General features: G+C 40.5%; 1 protein-coding gene across 1 annotated transcript; it reads right to left on the reverse strand.

The window, feature by feature from the left end:
• Positions 1-1,456: 1,456 nt before the first annotated feature.
• LOC139709936 (betaine--homocysteine S-methyltransferase 1-like) lies at positions 1,457-17,092 on the reverse strand. Its single transcript, XM_071621892.1, has 5 exons — positions 16,943-17,092; positions 6,606-6,765; positions 4,075-4,199; positions 2,546-2,737; positions 1,457-1,723 (listed from the first exon to the last, which is right to left on the reverse strand). Exons 2-5 carry the CDS (start codon positions 6,748-6,750, stop codon positions 1,457-1,459), a joined length of 729 nt encoding a protein of 242 aa, XP_071477993.1. The 5' UTR covers positions 6,751-6,765; positions 16,943-17,092.
• Between the last annotated feature and the right edge of the window lie 962 nt (positions 17,093-18,054).

The raw sequence follows: 18,054 nt of genomic DNA on the forward strand, positions 1-18,054 counted from the left end.
GTCAGCACCTGAGTAGATGCATTGTCGTTGCGTGAGATTGATAACATCATAACTATAGTCATCATCATTGCTATAAATCTCATATCCATCAACATCATTATCACAAGGCTAAAAATGATAATTACCAAAATCAGGTACAAAGTAAATCGAACTATTTCCTCTAAATCATTCCCCTCACTGCCAGTTAATTGTTCGTGAGTTAAAGCGAGTATTTGCATTTTTTTAATGAAAAAAAAAGAAGAAGAATGGAATGGAATTAAGTTATCCAAGCCAAAAATTGTGAAGAGAATGGGGGAAAATGTCTTCTTATCGTCGACATACGCAGTGAGTATACATTCTCATGGCTGATAATGAAGTCAATTTCCTTAACCCTAAAAAGACTGGGCTATTTTGGTAGTTCGAGAGACGGGGGGGGGGGGGGGTGCGATGTAATCTACAAGATCGTATATTTAAATTTTCCGAAATAGTCTTCTTTTATTTTATTTTGATTAATTATGCTAATATATGCAAGAAATCAGACTCTTTGATCTAAATCAGTAAATAAAGCTCCAGAAGTGCTCATTTTTGGTCTAATTATTCTTTGTGGCATTCTTAGCAAATTTACGTGAAAAAAATTTGGTATCAAAATTAATTTCTTATTTATTTTATTGTTTCATGAATTTCTTATGTATTTCTTTGGTTTTTTTGACCTTTTGTTTTTGTTGTTTTTTTTAACGAAATTTGTGGCAGACACTTTTTGAAGCATAATACTCCTAAAGCAAATTAATTTTAGCCATTGAGAGTAAAAATAAGCATATTTATATGAACCATGTGAAAAAACTCAGTTTGCATTGACTTTGTACACAAAATCACATTTTTGAGCCATTTTCGGCCTCACGTGCATGTACAAAAAGTTATGTAACTTCAGAACCGTACCCCCGGGCGTCACAAGTTTGGTGTCAAAATGTGCGGAAAACTCGAAAGAAAAAGGTCATAGAGCATCGCGGCCAGAGCATTGCGTGTTGCAGAGTAATCGCGCGAAATGTCGAGGGGGGGGGGGGGCCTTTTAGCCCCCCCCCCCCCAGTCTTTTTAGGGTTAAAATGGCTATCATGCTATAAAAAGGATACAAGTTTATGTGTTTGTATTATTGTTTTTTCACACAAAAAAATATTCATATAAACATTCAGGTACAAAATAAATGTTACGTAGTGTGTTTGTATCATAGTATGTGGTTAAGATTTGAGTGCACGTCAGAAATCTGGAAACTAAAATGCTATGACATTATCACCATACACTCCTCATCCAATTTCTATAGTTTTCTATAGTGTGTTTCACTGATTACAGAGAGAGCGCGGAACTCCTTAGCTTTAAATCCGATTCTGCTGATTACATCTCAACCATTATGTTTACTTGGATTATACTCCAAATGAAGACCAGTTCGACACTCGTGTGGAATTGAATTTTAATAAAATTATGTCAGTTAATGTTATTTGCTATTCTCCAAAAAGACCTGTTTGCATGCGATGTCAACGGCATGCTGAAAATCAAATGTTGGTCCTGATACAGGGTATGTATAAACCCTGCATGCCACCCACCTGCTCTGGCCATTCGAACAGCCACGTCGGCCGGTTTCACACCGGATTCGTCTCCCCCAACGCCCATCCTCGTCGTGCATGCAACAGGTAGACCCGTGCTCGCCATTATCTCGATCGCCCATTCAGCTTCCTCAACGTGCCCGAAAAACTGTCAATGTCCATTGCGAAGGATGAAACCATATCAACACGGTATAAAATACATCCATTCAACTAATATAAACTATCGTTACACTATAAATAGAGATATCAGATGATGACAGAGAGGAAAAAAAGAGGCAGGATGGAGGGGAAGAAGAAAGGAGGGAAGAAAATGATAAAGAAAATAATAAAGAAAATAATAAAGAAAATAATAAAGAATATGAAAACAAAGTGATACAGCAGAAGACGAACGGGGAAAGGAAAGCAAAGGATATACAAAATGACATGAAATAAAAAGCTCATGAAGAAAACACAACGTAGAAAAAAAAATAGAGAAAGATAAAACATTAACAATGATAATCAAGCATGTAATAATAATAATATTAATAATAATAATAATAATAATAATAATAACAATAATAATAATAATAATAATAATGATAACAATATTATTAATAATAATAATGAAGAGATGAAGAAGATTAGGCTTACGACGTGCGAAGGACGTGTCTTCTCTGCACAATATCTGTCTACGTTTATCCACAACCTTCTTAACTTACTTCCAATTCAAACAGTTAGTTTCCACTATCCAACTTCTCACAGAGATACATGTAGATGTATCAACATTACGTTAATAAAAATAACTTCCTGAAGTATTTCAAAAGAGAGACTGAAAAACACTGGAATCTGCAATTTTGTGACTTTTACATTCTTTTTTTTTTTGGCTATGATACACGGAAGATCAAGAGGACGACAAGGATCTTCCACTAAAAATCATGAAATGCTTTAGATGGAAAGATTGGGCATATAGAGGTCAGAGGAGTGTGCTCACCTCTCCCATCAAAAAGTCCACTTTCTTGTTGACGAAGATGTCACACTGTTTCCTGAACTCGCTCTGCACGAATTCTTTCCCCTTGCCGTGCATGTACCCGGGAATAGGTGAGAGACTCCCTGCTACAAGAGCGTCCCCTTCTTCGGCAACCTCTCGTGCCAGATCGCAAGCGGCATTGTTCAGCTCTTCCCACTGCGGATAAGGGGGAAACATGAAAGGAGAACAAAGACACGATGACACAATATTATTAACACATGATCACCTTTCACGTTTGACAATGGACACCTTTAAGAAAGTTTACTTAGACACTTGCATTCTAATTCTGCAATTCAATAATGCGACTCATGCTCAGTGCTCGTCATGGCAAGTGCACTGACCTTTTGACCTTTGACATTGTCGAATCTGACCCATATCTCAACCAGAGCAGCATCTTTATGTGATGTACCTACGGTGTCAAATATTTACGGTCACAGCTCAAAGCTGTGACAAATTTTTGAGAGCAAACCACAATATTTCGAGTTCAGTGCTTATTACGGAGATTTCATTAGCCGTTTCGTTTGAACTTTGCCATTAGTGGACTGCACCAATAATAGAAAGTGACCGAGATCTTTAAGTAACTACTAAAGTGCTATGGAGTTCTGTGCTCATAGTGCAATGCTATGGAAAGTTGAAAGCACCCCACAATCCTGTGAGTGTGGTGTTTATTAGGGAAAGTTAATTGACCTTTCGACCTTTAACCTTGTCGGACTTCATCAATATTCCAAGTTATCCTGCATTTTATCATATGTACCTGTGGATTGAGTTTGTTGGTCATAGCTCAAAGCTGCGGAAAGTTCACTTAGTTGACGCAGGCGCCGCCGCCGCCGACGGAATAATGACGTCTATGTCTCGCTTCCGCTGCGCAGGTGAGACAAAAAAATGATAAAAAACAAACAAACAACAACAAGACAGGAGGCTTGCGCTCCATGAGCTAAGTAATATTAGTTACCCCCTGCTTGTTCAGGAAATACGGGTAATATCTACGGTCTGCTACCATGTTCCATGGGGCCGGAGGTCGAATGGAATATGACACTAGACCGTAGATATTTCCCGTATTTCGTAAGAACAAGCAGGGGGTAACGATTCTATATTTTTAACTGTAGATCTACATGAATTCTGTAGTGTAATCTCATTAGTAAAGTTAAACAGGCAATCCGGGATTTCATTAACCTTCTTCTCGCTGATTTCCTCTCGTGAATGACGTTGAAATCGCCGGCTGTCAGCCATGTTTATTTAAGTCTCGCGAGCTGTTTATGCGCGCATACGTACACGCGCAGCTAGCTGTGTAATATCATGACGTCATATCACGGAATACGGAAATTATTCACTGGCGGATTTAGCGCATGCGCACAATATGACCTTATTCACGGAATACGGGAAATATTCAGTGGTTGGTCTGAGGTAACACATGTAATAAGGGATCTTATCAATTACGTGATTGACCAATGAGATTACAGAATTCACGATCACTAAAAAATAGAGGGCCTTACCCCAATGGAGATTTCCTTATTCCCTGATGCTGATTTGAATTTAAGACTATCGTCCGATGCGTAGAACGTAAACGTTTGCATGACGTCAGATCCGGCACGCAGAAATTCCCGATGCAGCTGTTTGACTGCAACCAAGTCAAGACAAATTTGTACACATTGATAAATAAGCGAATAGATAAATACATTGACAGAAGGTATTATTATTATTATTATTATTATTATTATTATTATAGATATATATGTATATATATATATATATATATATACACACACACATTGTAGTTGTTCCGCGTATTGGCAGTACTAGAAATAGCAATAATAAAGTCACAACAGAGGAATGCAGGGAATGCATTAATAGCCAATCTTGATTTAATGAATAATCCGAATTAGTTTCGAGGAACCTTCCTCTTCTTCAGGGATGACAGTGCGAAGGAAACTCACTCCATCGCACTGTCATCCCTGAAGAAGAGGAAGGTTCCTCGAAAATTTGGATTATTCATTAAATCAAGATTGGCTATTAATGCATTTCCTGCATTCCTCTGTTGTGACTTTATTATTGCTATATATATACACACATATAGATGGATATAGATAGATAAATATATAGGTACATACACACATAGATATTATAGATAGACTGATGGATGGATGGATGGATGGACAGAGAGGGATATGGAGAAAAGAGCTTATTCTCATTGCGTGACTCTGAGCTGTCTTATCTAAAATTGAGTCCCCTTCACGGCAGCTGGTATTCTCATGGGCGGACATCCGGGTATTTATGAGACATGGGTCACGAAAAGTGGCATCTAGAGTGAAAACAAACCCATGAGTATAGTCTTGGGGTCAATATGAGACAGTATTCTCCACTTTTCTGACTTTGAAACGCCATGATATCGTCAGATATGGTCCATCTTAACATTCATGACAGCCATAACACATTTTATTGACAAATTGAGGAAAGGGAATTGTTGATCGAGGGTTTTGAATGTCGACAGTCCAAGTTCGTGAGTGCTGTACTGTGTCGTCTGCATAACAACGGAGATTGGGTCACTGCTGGAAAGCGCTGCATTCACGCGAAAACTCCGCATGGTCACAGGTCATGAACTGTACATAGGCAAGCTGTTTGTTTTTACTCCAGCTACCGGAAGTGATCTATACCCGACACGCAAGAATACATCTGGTCAACTTCCCGTGAATTATTTGGACAAGATGCAATTTCAGGTGCACTTTATTGTCACCAGATATTACAGTGTAAGACCAGGATCTACCACGCTAAACAGACATGAACTTTGAACCATGAGTATTGTAGCTTCAATAGAAGACGTTGTATCTTTACTCTCTAAAAAAAAAAAATCGAGTGAAAATTTTCACTCTAAAAAGAGTGAATACAGGAAAGAGTGAATTTCGAGTGAAATTGGAGTGAATTTTGAGTGAAAATGCTCATTTTTACTCATTTTGGAGTGACGTCAGGGATCACTCGAAGATTTTGGAGTGATCCCTGACGTCACTCCAAAATGAGTGAAAATGAGCATTTTCACTCAAAATTCACTCCAATTTCACTCGAAATTCACTCTTTTTTGTATTCACTCTTATTAGAGTGAAAATTTTCACTCGATTTTTTTTTTAGAGAGTATACTTCCAATTTGAAAGTTGAAATAATTACACTCAAATCTGTTCGCATAGTGACTATTGGTAAATATAAGACCGGGTAGATTTATGACAAGCTGCTGCCTTGCCCCAAACGACAATGGACCAGCTTATTCACACTAAGAAGTATGCACTCGTTTACAATAAAGCCAGTCAAAGGCTCTCTCACCAACAAGAAAGTATACCCGAGGCATGCTTGAGACTATAGCTAAAAAATTAATGTCTGCAATGTGCATTGATTTCCATGCATTGAAGAGAATTAAATCTGTATAGTGTACAGTATGAGTAGAATTTTAATACGCTTTAAACTGGTCTATATCGTACGCTGCAACTGACACGTATTATGCATGAGACTCAGAGACAGCACAAAAAAAGCAAACGTCAAGTTTCCATCGCCGTTTTCAAGCATCCGGGTCACTAGTGAGCGTACGCATATACGAGCAAAACATTGTGAGTCAGTGACGTCTGAGCTCCCGCTCATTACTATATCCACCACTGCTTATTCACACTTTTTCAATCAAAATAATATACGCCCTTGTTTGGTGATGTGAAAGTTTGTTTTTGGTGGAAGTAGTTCATTTGGTAAAAGTAGTTCATTAGACATAGGGATATCAACAACATTTTTTTTTTCAAATTCGTAAGGACTGCCGAACATACTCCCTTTACTTAAAATATGAAACTATTAATACAGCTATAACTATCGAAATAATACGCCATGGTCTGCTGATGTGAAAGTTTGTTTTTGTGAAAGTAGTTCTTTTGGTTAAAGTAGTTCATTAGCCATAGGGATATCACTAACAATTTTGTTTTCTCAAATTCGTGAGGACTGCCGAACATAGTACTTTAAATATGGAACTACTATAGCTCCATTAAAAAAAAAATACCTGCATCGGGATATTGCACCACGGACTCTGGAGTCCAGCTACCCGCCAAAACGTAACCACGTTTCTCCAACGTCACCACAAAACTGCCATCACCGACCACAGGACCCCTGGCTAGGCGATCCAATAACCCATTCGACGTCGACATGACTTCGCTCTGAAACTAACAAGGCAAATAGATAAATGAGTAAGTTAATATTGATGTCAGACGGGCTACTATATATACACACTTAAATGGAAAGCGTTACTTTATAAAACGAATGCAATAGATGAATAAAGAGATAAAAATGAGATATGAAAACAGCACGTAATAATGAAGGAATGAGTTCATAAGAATGAACAGATAAAAATAGCAGGATAAATAGATTATAGGTAAATAAAAGAATAGATTGCGACAGATAGAAAAATAGATAGATAGACAGATAGATTAAGATAATCATAAAATCATCAAGAGGTATCATAGAGTACACAATAACGAGTTCGGTCACAGGGTATATCCTCAAGTTATAGGTGTTTACATGTTTTCTTGGTCAAAATGTTAGCTCGATCAAAATATAGAGCGGGTGAGATTGCTGATGATTGTATTTACGATGGAAGAACTACAGCGTGCAACACTAGTTTATTGCAGGCGTATTACAACGGCAGATTATGACTATTTCTTTCACTGTGACTGGCATAAAATTTGATTTTACAGTTGCCACACTTTTAAACAGTTGAACACTAGATTACATGCATCATTTCTTTCATAGTCTTTTTAGAAAACAGTTTTATTACTTACGCTAAAATTGGGATCAATGGTTTGACTGGATTGCTAATTGATTAGCACGGTATATCTACGCTTCCAACGTGAATACACGGAGTACACATCAGCCAGGTTGGCATAATTTAGATGTAATGGTAGACAAGAGCTGATATCTGACTTGCATATTTCCTCTTTTCTTTTAAAACCCGAAACACGACGTTGTTGTTCAAGGGGAGAATGTACGCAAATGCATAATAAAACCAGCGCAAAATGTGTGACCTTTGCTTGCTTGACAGACTTTCTGACGTAGGTCCCCTATCATATTGACTAAGCAGGTTCTGACAATAAGTAAAGCAGTTTGCACTATACTGAGAAATAACGATTATTACTATTATGTGTGGTAATAAGACCTCATCGGTGCACTTAATGAATGTCTATCTAAAATCTAATAAGAAACCTTTTGAAAGTTTAATTGATCAACGAATATTCATAAAACCAGCGAGTTTATCTAGCCGATATTGTGTTGTGCATTTTGCCTATAAGTTGTTATTATTACAGAATATTTTACATGTAAATATGACGCACAAAGCATGCATGTACTCTAGTGTACACAAATGTTGTTTGCATGTACTTGTAATAGCGATCCTCTTGGTTTTGTTTGTGTGTTGCCAAGCAATGACATAATGTAAGTTTTAAGGGGACAAAATGCATAGCAATCAAATCGTATTGAAATTCATCGGTGTGTCTGGTCTGAATGCTTAGCGGTGAGTAGTTTCGAATGGAACCTGGTTCTTTCAATTTTGTATCGATATTCAGCGATTCGCTTGGCACAAATTGGCATGTCATGGCACGGTTGGAGTACCTGGATTAGGTCAGCCTAAGATGGAATCATTTTGGTGTTAAAACGAAACATTGTACAGAAAGTGCGTATAGAATTTACATTACACCACAAAATTGAAAGACACTGGCACGAGTTTCTCCTGGGTGGCCGGATCGCACATTTTCCACGACCGATCATCCTTAAGCAACCAAACTGATAAGCACGATATATATATTTCTGCTTGAAAGTCACACTGATCTCAGATCATTACATTTCTGACTATTCACTTATCATAGGTGACATGATAATTGCTAATGCGACAATTATTGCTCCTGTCTAATTTTCTTCACAGGACTTAAACGGCTAGGGTTGTGATAGGGTTTTAGGTTACTTTGATGTGAGGTTTAGGATTCGGGTTATAGGGGCAGTATGCCCTAACCCCAATCGTTATGTTTGTGGGTAGTATTTATGTTTGCCCTGGCGTGCAGACACTTCATGGAGCAATTGTCGCAGGAGCAAAATGTCATGGAACCTTCAACATGATTCATATCCAACTGCATTTATGATTATCATTATCATCATAATTTCTTACTTCACAGCTACAATGATGGGAAAGTGGCTAAAAATGTATGAAGTCATGATCATAATTGCATATCCTCATTCAATGATAACGATCTAGTGCAGCTATATAGAGCCTACACTACGGACAAAGAGATACCTGCTCATAAACTGATGCCAAATTACAGAGAGCAGCTCGCCTCTTGGATGATAATGAATACAGAGTCTCCTACCAGAGTACAGGTGTATTTCGGGAAATGCCAGTGGAGATTTGGCCTGTAAGTATAGACCAGGGAAGTGTGGTATAGAGACAAAGGCGAGCCTGGTAAGCGTTGTAACCTCGCTGGGTAGATTCACGTACAGTTGCCCAGGTATGAGTAAAGACTCAAAAGGTAGGCCCTATACCTATTATCTAGTAACCTCCTCGATGAGCGGATGAATCACGGATCAAATAATGGGGCTGTTGATGGCATAATATTCCACATGCGCAGTGTTGTCACGTTGATATACGCACACAATGACGCGACAATTTTCGTTCGGTGTTGTGTCAGTGTGTACATGTGTTCGTCCCAGATTGATGAGTGTACATTGTATTGTCCTGAATCAGTTTGGCTTCTCACTCCGACTGTTCGTTTGATAAGAAGAGTGAGTCCGCGGTTCATCTGGTCCCCAGGTAAATTTGCATGGTTTACCCATGGAGTTCGATGGTTTGCCAATGGAGCTACATGCACAAAGTAATCGCAGATGCTTTTGCTGCCTCACGATGCTTGAATGTTGCGCGACCGTGTGCCGTGTTGATGGATGGCTACGAAATGACGTACAATCAACATATCGTAGGCCTATACTGTTAACAACCCTATAAAGTATAGCAAGAATTCGTTCTTTGGCCAGCCTTTGGATCAGTTGTTGAGCTAACGGTCAGAGGTCAGGCTATCCTGCTTCTGGCACACGTCAGGCTAGAAAGAGGGTGCACCGTAGAACCTACAATTTGAAAACGCTATTACGGATACGTTAGTCCATGGTCAGGATCTAACAGTATGTCCGTTGATGATTTTCTAAAATATCTTACTGTCAATAGCAATATGAGCTATCTGTGTGGACATGACCATAACACTTCAAAATGATGATTCCAAAAGTCGGCTACTAGGCCATTCATTTTGTGCCCTCATTTACCAGACGCATTGCTGTCTGCCTGTCAAACAAAGGGTCAAAGTCGAAATCCTCTTGAGAGAGGGTATATCATGGCGATGTTCTATTCTACAACCTTCGAGAACTAATTCTGGTCCACAGTCCCAGTAGAGAAATATCTGATCAAGTCTAGTGTTCTAAATAGTTTGTTTCTCTTGAGGTATAACAATTCATTCATAAGCTCAGCGTCTGGCTTGTGCAAATTCAGAAGTCTGTCTCAGTATAGTAAGATACAGTCATTCAAAAACATGCCCTCTGACTTGTTTAGTTTGGATGTTGATGTTACCAAGGAGGTGGACGGAATATGCCCTTTCCACCTCCCTGACAAGTCCATTGATATCGATGGGTAGGCCCTGCTCTATGCATGCAGTCACGTGATAAAGCTCTTTCTCATTTTGGATGTCAGACCACCGAGGGACTCTATAGGTATAATGTTGAGTGAATATATGCGCTGAAGTTAATAAAATAATGTGTATATTATCAGTGGTATTTTGAAAGAGGAACAAGTAGGCTACATTGATGACTGTAGTTTCAAGTTTGCTTATGGCGGATCTGGGGGTGCACTTTACGGGACCGGAGCGATTTTTTCGCCCCATCTACAAGTCACGTTAACGCAAATCCGAATGAGTAAGCCCCTGTTACACTTTGCCGGATAACTAGTAGGCCCATCGTACAAGAAACGGGTGATATTTTGCTCATGAATCCGCCGTTCAAATCGTCAATCAAGTGGACAAAGTGTGAAGTTTCCGTTTTAGAAGAGCGTACATGCACGGTATAGTGGGTGAACGAAATGAACAAGCAATGCACCTGGGACGATTGTATACAGGACAGCGGAACGTGCGCAAGCGCATGAGAAACGAACATGAACCGCATGCCTACAGGACAAAACGCACGATGAACAAATGAGTGACGCATGGAACGTATATCGAACGTTAGAAAACCGTGCGTTAGCGTTTGATATGCTGTACATACCCGTTCCATCCGTTCCATCTCTTGCAGCAACGGACTCTACGAGGCCTAACGGATGTAAACGCGTGGAAAACGGCAAGACAGTACAGATACATGAGAAAACGTATAACTGTCGGACAAGGGACAGATCGCGCTATCTGTTTTGGCGAGAAAAACAAAAACTTTGCACAAAATTTTTTGGCCGCTCTAACTGAAATCGCCGAAAGATAAACGGCAATCCAAAGGATACAAGAGACCCGGGGGTCACGCGCTCGCCTGAGTATCGCAATTTCACCTTCCATGCATTCTTACACACTCTTACCTGAGAACATTGGAAACTTAGGTCTGCATATGGATCCCCCCCCCCCCCCTCAACTTCGGGGGGGGGGGGGGGCAGGCAGCCCTGGATCTGCAATGAACAAACTTGGAACTAAAGTCATCAATGTACAAACTCATGGTATTAACTTTGCTTTATCATTTCTGGTTCTAGAGTAGAAGATTTTAAATACTCCTTAATGGGGGGAGGGGCCCAAGGGCCCCCCCCCCAAGAGTGACGTGGTGCCCATTTGAAGGAATTGAGATTCTAGGGATGCTACCTGCTAAGTTTGGTCAAAATTCATCATGAGGTTTTCAAGAAGAAGATGAACATGTACAATTCAGGCCCCATTAGGACCTATCTCCATCCCCTCTCCTGGGTCATGGGGGGGGGGGGCAGCCCTGATGCCGCTAATCCCATGAACAAACTTCAATCTACAGTCATCACTGTACTAACTCATAGTATTATCTAAGCCCTATCACTTCTGGTTGTAGAGAAGATTTTTAAAGATTCCTTGATTTTAGGGGGTTTGAGCCCCCCTGGAGGCCCCCAGGTGGGCCAAGGTGCCCGTTTGAACAAATTGAGATCCCATCCCCCTAGGGATGCTACCTACCAAGTTTGGTGAAAATCAGACATGGGGATCTCAAAGTGAAGATGAAAATGTACAATTTAGGCCCCATTAGGACCCCTCCCCTGGGTTTCAAGGGGGACACCCCCGATTCCCCGATGAACAAACTTGAAACTACAGTCATCAATGTACTAACTCATAGTATTAACTAAGTCCTATCACTTCTGGTTCTAGAGACGAAGATTTTTAAAGATTCCTTAATTTTAGGGTGTTTGGGCCCCTGGGGCCCCCAGGTGGGCCATGGTGCCCATTTGAACAAATTGAGATCCTATCCCCATAGGGATGCTACCTGCCAAGTTTGGTGAAAATCGGTCATGGGGTTCTCAAGAAGAAGATGAAAATGTAAAAAGTTTACGGACGACGGGCGACGGACGACGGACGACGGACGCCGGACAAAGGGTGATCGCAATAGCTCACCTGAGCCTTCGTTTCCCTTTTAGCTCACCTGAGCCGAAGGCTCAGGTGAGCTAAAAGGGAACTGAAACGCATTTTAATGAATGTCAACGAATGCCAAAAATCGACATTCGTTTGTTTTTATTCGGCAAAGTGTGACAGGGGCACATCAAAATGTATTAATAAGTCGATGCTATCATACTTCGCAAGTGCATGCAATGCAGATCATCAAAGATACCATATCACAGCGTCTTGCTTAGCCACTAGCAAAATCAGTAGGACTTCTGTAATTGTAAGACAGCGTCAATTATTTCATAAGTACCCCCCCCCCCAAAAAAAAAAGAGAGAAAATAATAATAATAATTTCCAAACATCTACCTATTCCTCAAACTCTATCTTTCTACCTTCATTTGATTTTCATTCACCTTGAACAAGACTTTATTGTGATGAAGACTGGCTTGAACGAACATAAGGACTAACAGTTACATATAATTTTTTAGACAGCTAGCTATATGGCATATATATGGCGCCTATCGGTCAATCGGACCTTTGATCTATCAGGATAAAATTTATAGTCCCACACCTAAAAGAAAAAATATATGAATAAATGAATTGTAGTATTAATCTCACTAAGTATAATCGACCAGCTAATTTGTAACCGCTATATTTTTTTCATTAGAGATGACAGCTAGGTTCGATTGCCGCTGATACTTCCCCCATCCCCCCCCCCCCCACATGTTTTTAAACATGTAGATCAGCAGCTGCGAACTTACGGATATCATTTGCAAAGAGGGCCCACTTAATAAGAAACTCATACCTCAAAAACAATAAAAACTAGGTTATACCAAGGGTGCAGTAAGCGTTGTTTTGCCAATCCGGACGAATTTGTTCCTAATTTTATATGCTATACAGAAATGCTACCTGCCAAGTTTCCTTGGATCCGCCATAATCAAATTTGAAAATACAGCCAACACATAAATGTAGGCTACTTCATTGTTGCACCAACATAGCTCTGTCGCTTTTCGTTCTAGAGAAGAAGATAAAAAAAAGAATGTGATACATTCAACAACGCAGTCACTGAGGAACATTGTAAGTTTTCCTTACATGGATTATGGAATGACGGTGTGAAACGATCGACAAATTATATACTGTCAGCAACATAAGGTGAATGGCATAACAATAAAATGCGAGCGAGCGAAGAGAGCGAGCTTGAAAATTTTGATATTCTACAGTTCCAAAACTGGAGTTTTAATTGTAGCTACATATTTCGCTTTGGAAATAAATGGGGGCGCATCGGGCGCAACTGCTGGCAATTATTGGCAGCAACATTAGGAGACTGGCATAACGATTCAATGCGAGCGAGCGAAGCGAGCAAGCTTGCAAATTTTGACATTCTACAGTCCCAAAACTGGGGTTTGTAGCTATATCTTTCACTTTGGTAATTAATGGGGCGGCGCGCATCGGGCGCAACTGCTGGCAATTACTGGCAGCAACATTAGGAGAATGGCATAACGATTCAATGCGAGCGAGCAAAGCGAGCGAGCTTGAGAATTTTGACATTTTACAGTCCCCAAACTCCCGTTTGTAGCTATATCTTTCGCTTTGGAAATTAAGGGGGGGGGGATCGGGCGCAACTGCTGGCAATTACTGGCAGCAACGTTAGGAGAGTGGCATAACGATTCAATGCGAGCGAGCGAAGCGAGCGAGCTTGAAAATTTTGACATGTTACAGTCCAAAAACTCCCGTTTGTAGCTATATCCTTCGCTTTGGAAATTAAGGGGGGGGGGGGCATCGGGCGCAACTGCTGGCAAGTACTTTCAGCAACATTAGGAGAGTGGCATTACGATTCAATGCGAGCGACCGAAGCGAGCGAGCTTGAAAATTTTGACATTTTACAGTCCCAAAACTCCCGTTTGTAGCTATATTTATCTTTCGCTTTGGAAATTAAGGCGTGGGGGCATCGGGCGCAACTACTGGCAATTACTTTCAGCAACATTAGGAGAATGACATAACGATTCAATGCGAACGAGCGAAGCGAGCGAGCTTGAAAATTTTGACATTCTAGAGTCCAACAACTGCCGTCGAAGCTATGTTTTTCGCTTTAGAAATTAAGGGGTAGGCGCACCGGGCTCAACTGCTGGATGCGAGCGAGCGAAGCGAGCGAGCTTGAAAATTTTGACATTTTACAGTCCAAAAGCTGCCGTTTGTAGCCATATTTTTTCCCTTTTATTCATATATATACATATTTATTTTATTTTCTTTGTTTATACATTTATTTTTAATATTATTATTTTTTTTTTTTGGGGGGGGGGCCTTTTGGGGGGCAAAAATGCGTTTTGCCCCCCCCCCCCCACTTTTTGGATTGGGGGGGGGGCGGCCGCCCCCCTGCCCCCCCCCCCCCCCCCCACACTTCCGGCGCCTATGTGCAACAGTGCGTTTACAAGAACAAACCCCACCCAATGTAGCGAAGCTACGTAATGATTTGCTATTTTGTGAGATATGTTTGCACATTTCACGTCAAAATCTTCTGTTTGCCAATGTGGAACCGGGAAATGTGCAAACACCGGGAAATTTGCAAGTTTCATCAACGAGAAATATCCTAAACATGACGCCGGGAAATGCGCAAACGTTCAATTTTGCCAGGAAATGTGCAAACCAGTTACATGTACTTCAACGATATACATGTGTATTGTGTATATAATATGTAGATGGTAGATAAACTCTATATCAAGATTGCGCACGAACTTTCACCATATTTTCTTGATAAAATCCTTGACAGATTTTCACCATGCATACTCGGCAGGAAGCACCATTACGGTTATAGGATCTAAATTTGCTTTTAAAAATTCCCCTCCCCCTTCCTTCGTGTTTGTTTTGTTTTGTTTCTGGTTTTGTTTTTGTTTTTGTTTTGTTTTGTTTTGTTTTGTTTTGTTTTGCTTTGTTTTGGTGGGGGGAGGGGGTGGGCACCTTGAAGTCCCGAACTATGGTTTTTATAATTTGTTCTTTTTTTTCGATACTGGGGGGGGGGGGGATTTTCACATTTTTAGTGGTCGTATACGGCAGGTGATCGCTAGACAGGTGGCGGCTCAAATCATTTATACCGGGTGTCCCAAAAAAAGCGGAACGGTGGATTTTCAGTACCTTGCGTTCTAAAAGTGATATATTTTTTTACATGATTTGAAAGAGCACTTTCCGCAGAAGACCATGATACCAAAATCATTAAATTTGGTTCAGTACTTTTTATTCTACGCCAATATCTGTAAATGCAGTCATTTTCAATTTTTTGCGACATATGAGATAATAATTTGGGTGCGACACGCGTTCCATACGGTGAATTGTGTAAGCTCGTTGATCCATGTCAACAAAAGATAACGTTTTCATATTGGGCGCGCACACACACACACACACACACACACACACTGTTTTTTCCTGGCCCGTGCCCAATGTGAAAGCTGTATCTTTTGTTGACATGGATCACCGAGCTTACACAATAGTCACCGTATGGATCGCGTGTCGCACTCAAATTATTATCTCATAAGTCACAAAAATCCGGCGAAATTTGACAATGACTGCATTTTCAGAAATTGGCGTAGAATAAAAAGCACTGAACCAAATTTAATAATTTTGGTATCATAGTCTTCTGCGGAAGATGCTCTTTCTAATGATGTCAAAAGATATATAACTTTTAGACTGCAAGGTACTTAAAATCCACCGTTCCGCTTTTTTTTGGGACACCCGGTATATACAATACAGTCAAACCTATCTATAGCGGCCACCCCAAGGGAGACGAAAAATGTGGCCGTTTATAAACAGGAGGCCGCTATACAGCGTGGTTGTTTAACAGGCCTTTTCTCTTAGAGGAAATTGTTTTAGTGGCCGTATACGACAGGTGGCCGCTATAGACAGTTGGTCGCTAAGATAGGTTTGACTGTAGCCTTACAGTAAAAACCTGTTTATATAGCGGCCACCCCACAGGAAGACGAGAAAAGTGGCCGTTATAAACAGGAGGCGGCCATAGACGGGTTCTTTAACCTACTTTTCTCTCGAGGGAACTGTTTTTAGTGGTCGTATATACGGCAGGTGGACGTTACAGACAGGTGGTCGCGAAGACAGGTTTTATACAGTCAAACCTATCAGTATCTATAGTGGCCACCCAAGGAAGTGGCCGTTGTACAGGTAGCCGGCCTAGCCACTATAGAGAGAAGGTATAGCTAAGACAGGTTAACTGTAAATAAAAATGGTATTAATGGTTTATAAGTAGTTTTGATAGAGTTAATATAGATCTTCCATAAATACACATACTGATACTGATATCGGTAAGGTGAATAGTTCGCACATTTCCCGGCTAACAGGCTAAATTGACCGTAAGCACATTACCCCGGACCTCACGTTTGCACATTTTCCCGTTGATGCAATTTAGAGATTTGCACATTTCCCGGCTCCACACCCCATTTGCAGTGCATGCAGTTTTAGGGATTTGCACATTCAAGGGTAAGATTTTATGTGTGCACATTTTGCGAGGGTTGTACATTATTTTGAGGTTGTGTGACGTTGACGTTCACGCCATGGCTCCACATGCATTGGCCCGCCCCGCCCCGGGCCGCCCGGCCCCCGCGTAACACCGTCACTGACAGCACCAAATTAGTTCATATTTTTATTTATATATTAGGAGAGGAAAATCTGCATTTGTGATCCCAAGAAATTCATAGAGTTGATTATTAGATTACGTTAGATTGATCCATCTTACCTAGAGTTGCCAATAGATGCTTGGAATTCGCCAAGAACGGACCACGGTTGAAAAACAACTGCCGCACAAGCAGCTATGTTAGTTGTGTATAATAGTCGCACGTACATGTATTGTAGTGTGGTGTTCGCTCCATCAACGTGAAAGAGTAGGATCGAATAAGAGGCTTGGCAGGTGTGTGCAACACCAGGGGGGTGAGACCATAGCACATTGGGTTAGACCAGGGTGTGGGACAGACTCCCCTATTTGTACGTACACTGTAGTTCAGTTACGCAACAGTGTTCTACAGTGTACTGCAATATCCCAGGGTTCTGCCGATCGTCTCGTATGGAACGCCATGTGTTGCAAAAGTCAAAAAACCCCTCTGAATCCAGCGGTATCATAATATAATATTTTCCCATTTCGTCAGAATGGATCACAACGAGGATTGTCATTCAATGAGGTAACTACACAGCTCATTCAATGTCATTTCATCAGCACTTGATTTCGTGATTTTTTATTCTAACATGAACGTGTACAAAGCGCGTTCAAACTAAAAATGCACGTGAAACGCACTCAAATTTTCTCCAGCACTTAGATTCAAATTCCACGTTTTTGCTTACGTAGATTAGGATTCATAATGTTCTTTGTAGCTCTTCATCTGAATATAAGAATAGATTGTGCAAAACCCGTAGCAGAACGGATCCGCGAATTTAATTTCAACTATCGGGCAATCCGTTCAAAAGCTATGAATATTTACAGTTTCGGTGCACCCATGCATCGCTGGATGTAACTATACACAGCCCAATCGCTGTACATGGTACGTCGCCGATAGCGTAGTAACAGCGTCTGGTCGGGCTACGCTGGATGAGAAGAGACTACTACAGTTCGAGGTGTCACTGACATTAAAAACTACACAAAGAAAATATTATTAAGAGATTTCCACAAAACGTCATTCTTTGAGATGAACAGTACACATTCCCTCGTCTTGTTCATGACAATTTAATACAGGTAATCTCCCTGTTTAAAGAGGTAAGAAAAGCCTCCTTTTTAATAATAATAATAATAATAATAATACATACAATTTCTATAGCGCCGTTCTCCACTTTGATTAAATGCTCAAGGCGCTTTACAAT

Source organism: Diadema antillarum, unplaced genomic scaffold, assembly GCF_040938485.1.
Source record: "Diadema antillarum isolate AM-2024a unplaced genomic scaffold, OU_Dant_1.0 seq00001481_RagTag, whole genome shotgun sequence".
NCBI lineage: Eukaryota > Metazoa > Echinodermata > Echinoidea > Diadematoida > Diadematidae > Diadema > Diadema antillarum.

What these genes read in the sequence shown, in the direction of transcription:
- LOC139709936 (XM_071621892.1), bottom strand. Translation starts at nt 6,750, where the DNA reads ATGTCGACGTCGAATGGGTTATTGGATCGCCTAGCCAGGGGTCCTGTG. An exon ending in ATAAGGAAATCTCCATTGGG is followed by an intron (nt 2,738 to 4,074) that starts GTAAGGCCCTCT and finishes CCTTATCCGCAG; the next exon opens with TGGGAAGAGCTGAACAATGC. An exon ending in TGGACTTTTTGATGGGAGAG is followed by an intron (nt 1,724 to 2,545) that starts GTGAGCACACTC and finishes GGACATTGACAG; the next exon opens with TTTTTCGGGCACGTTGAGGA.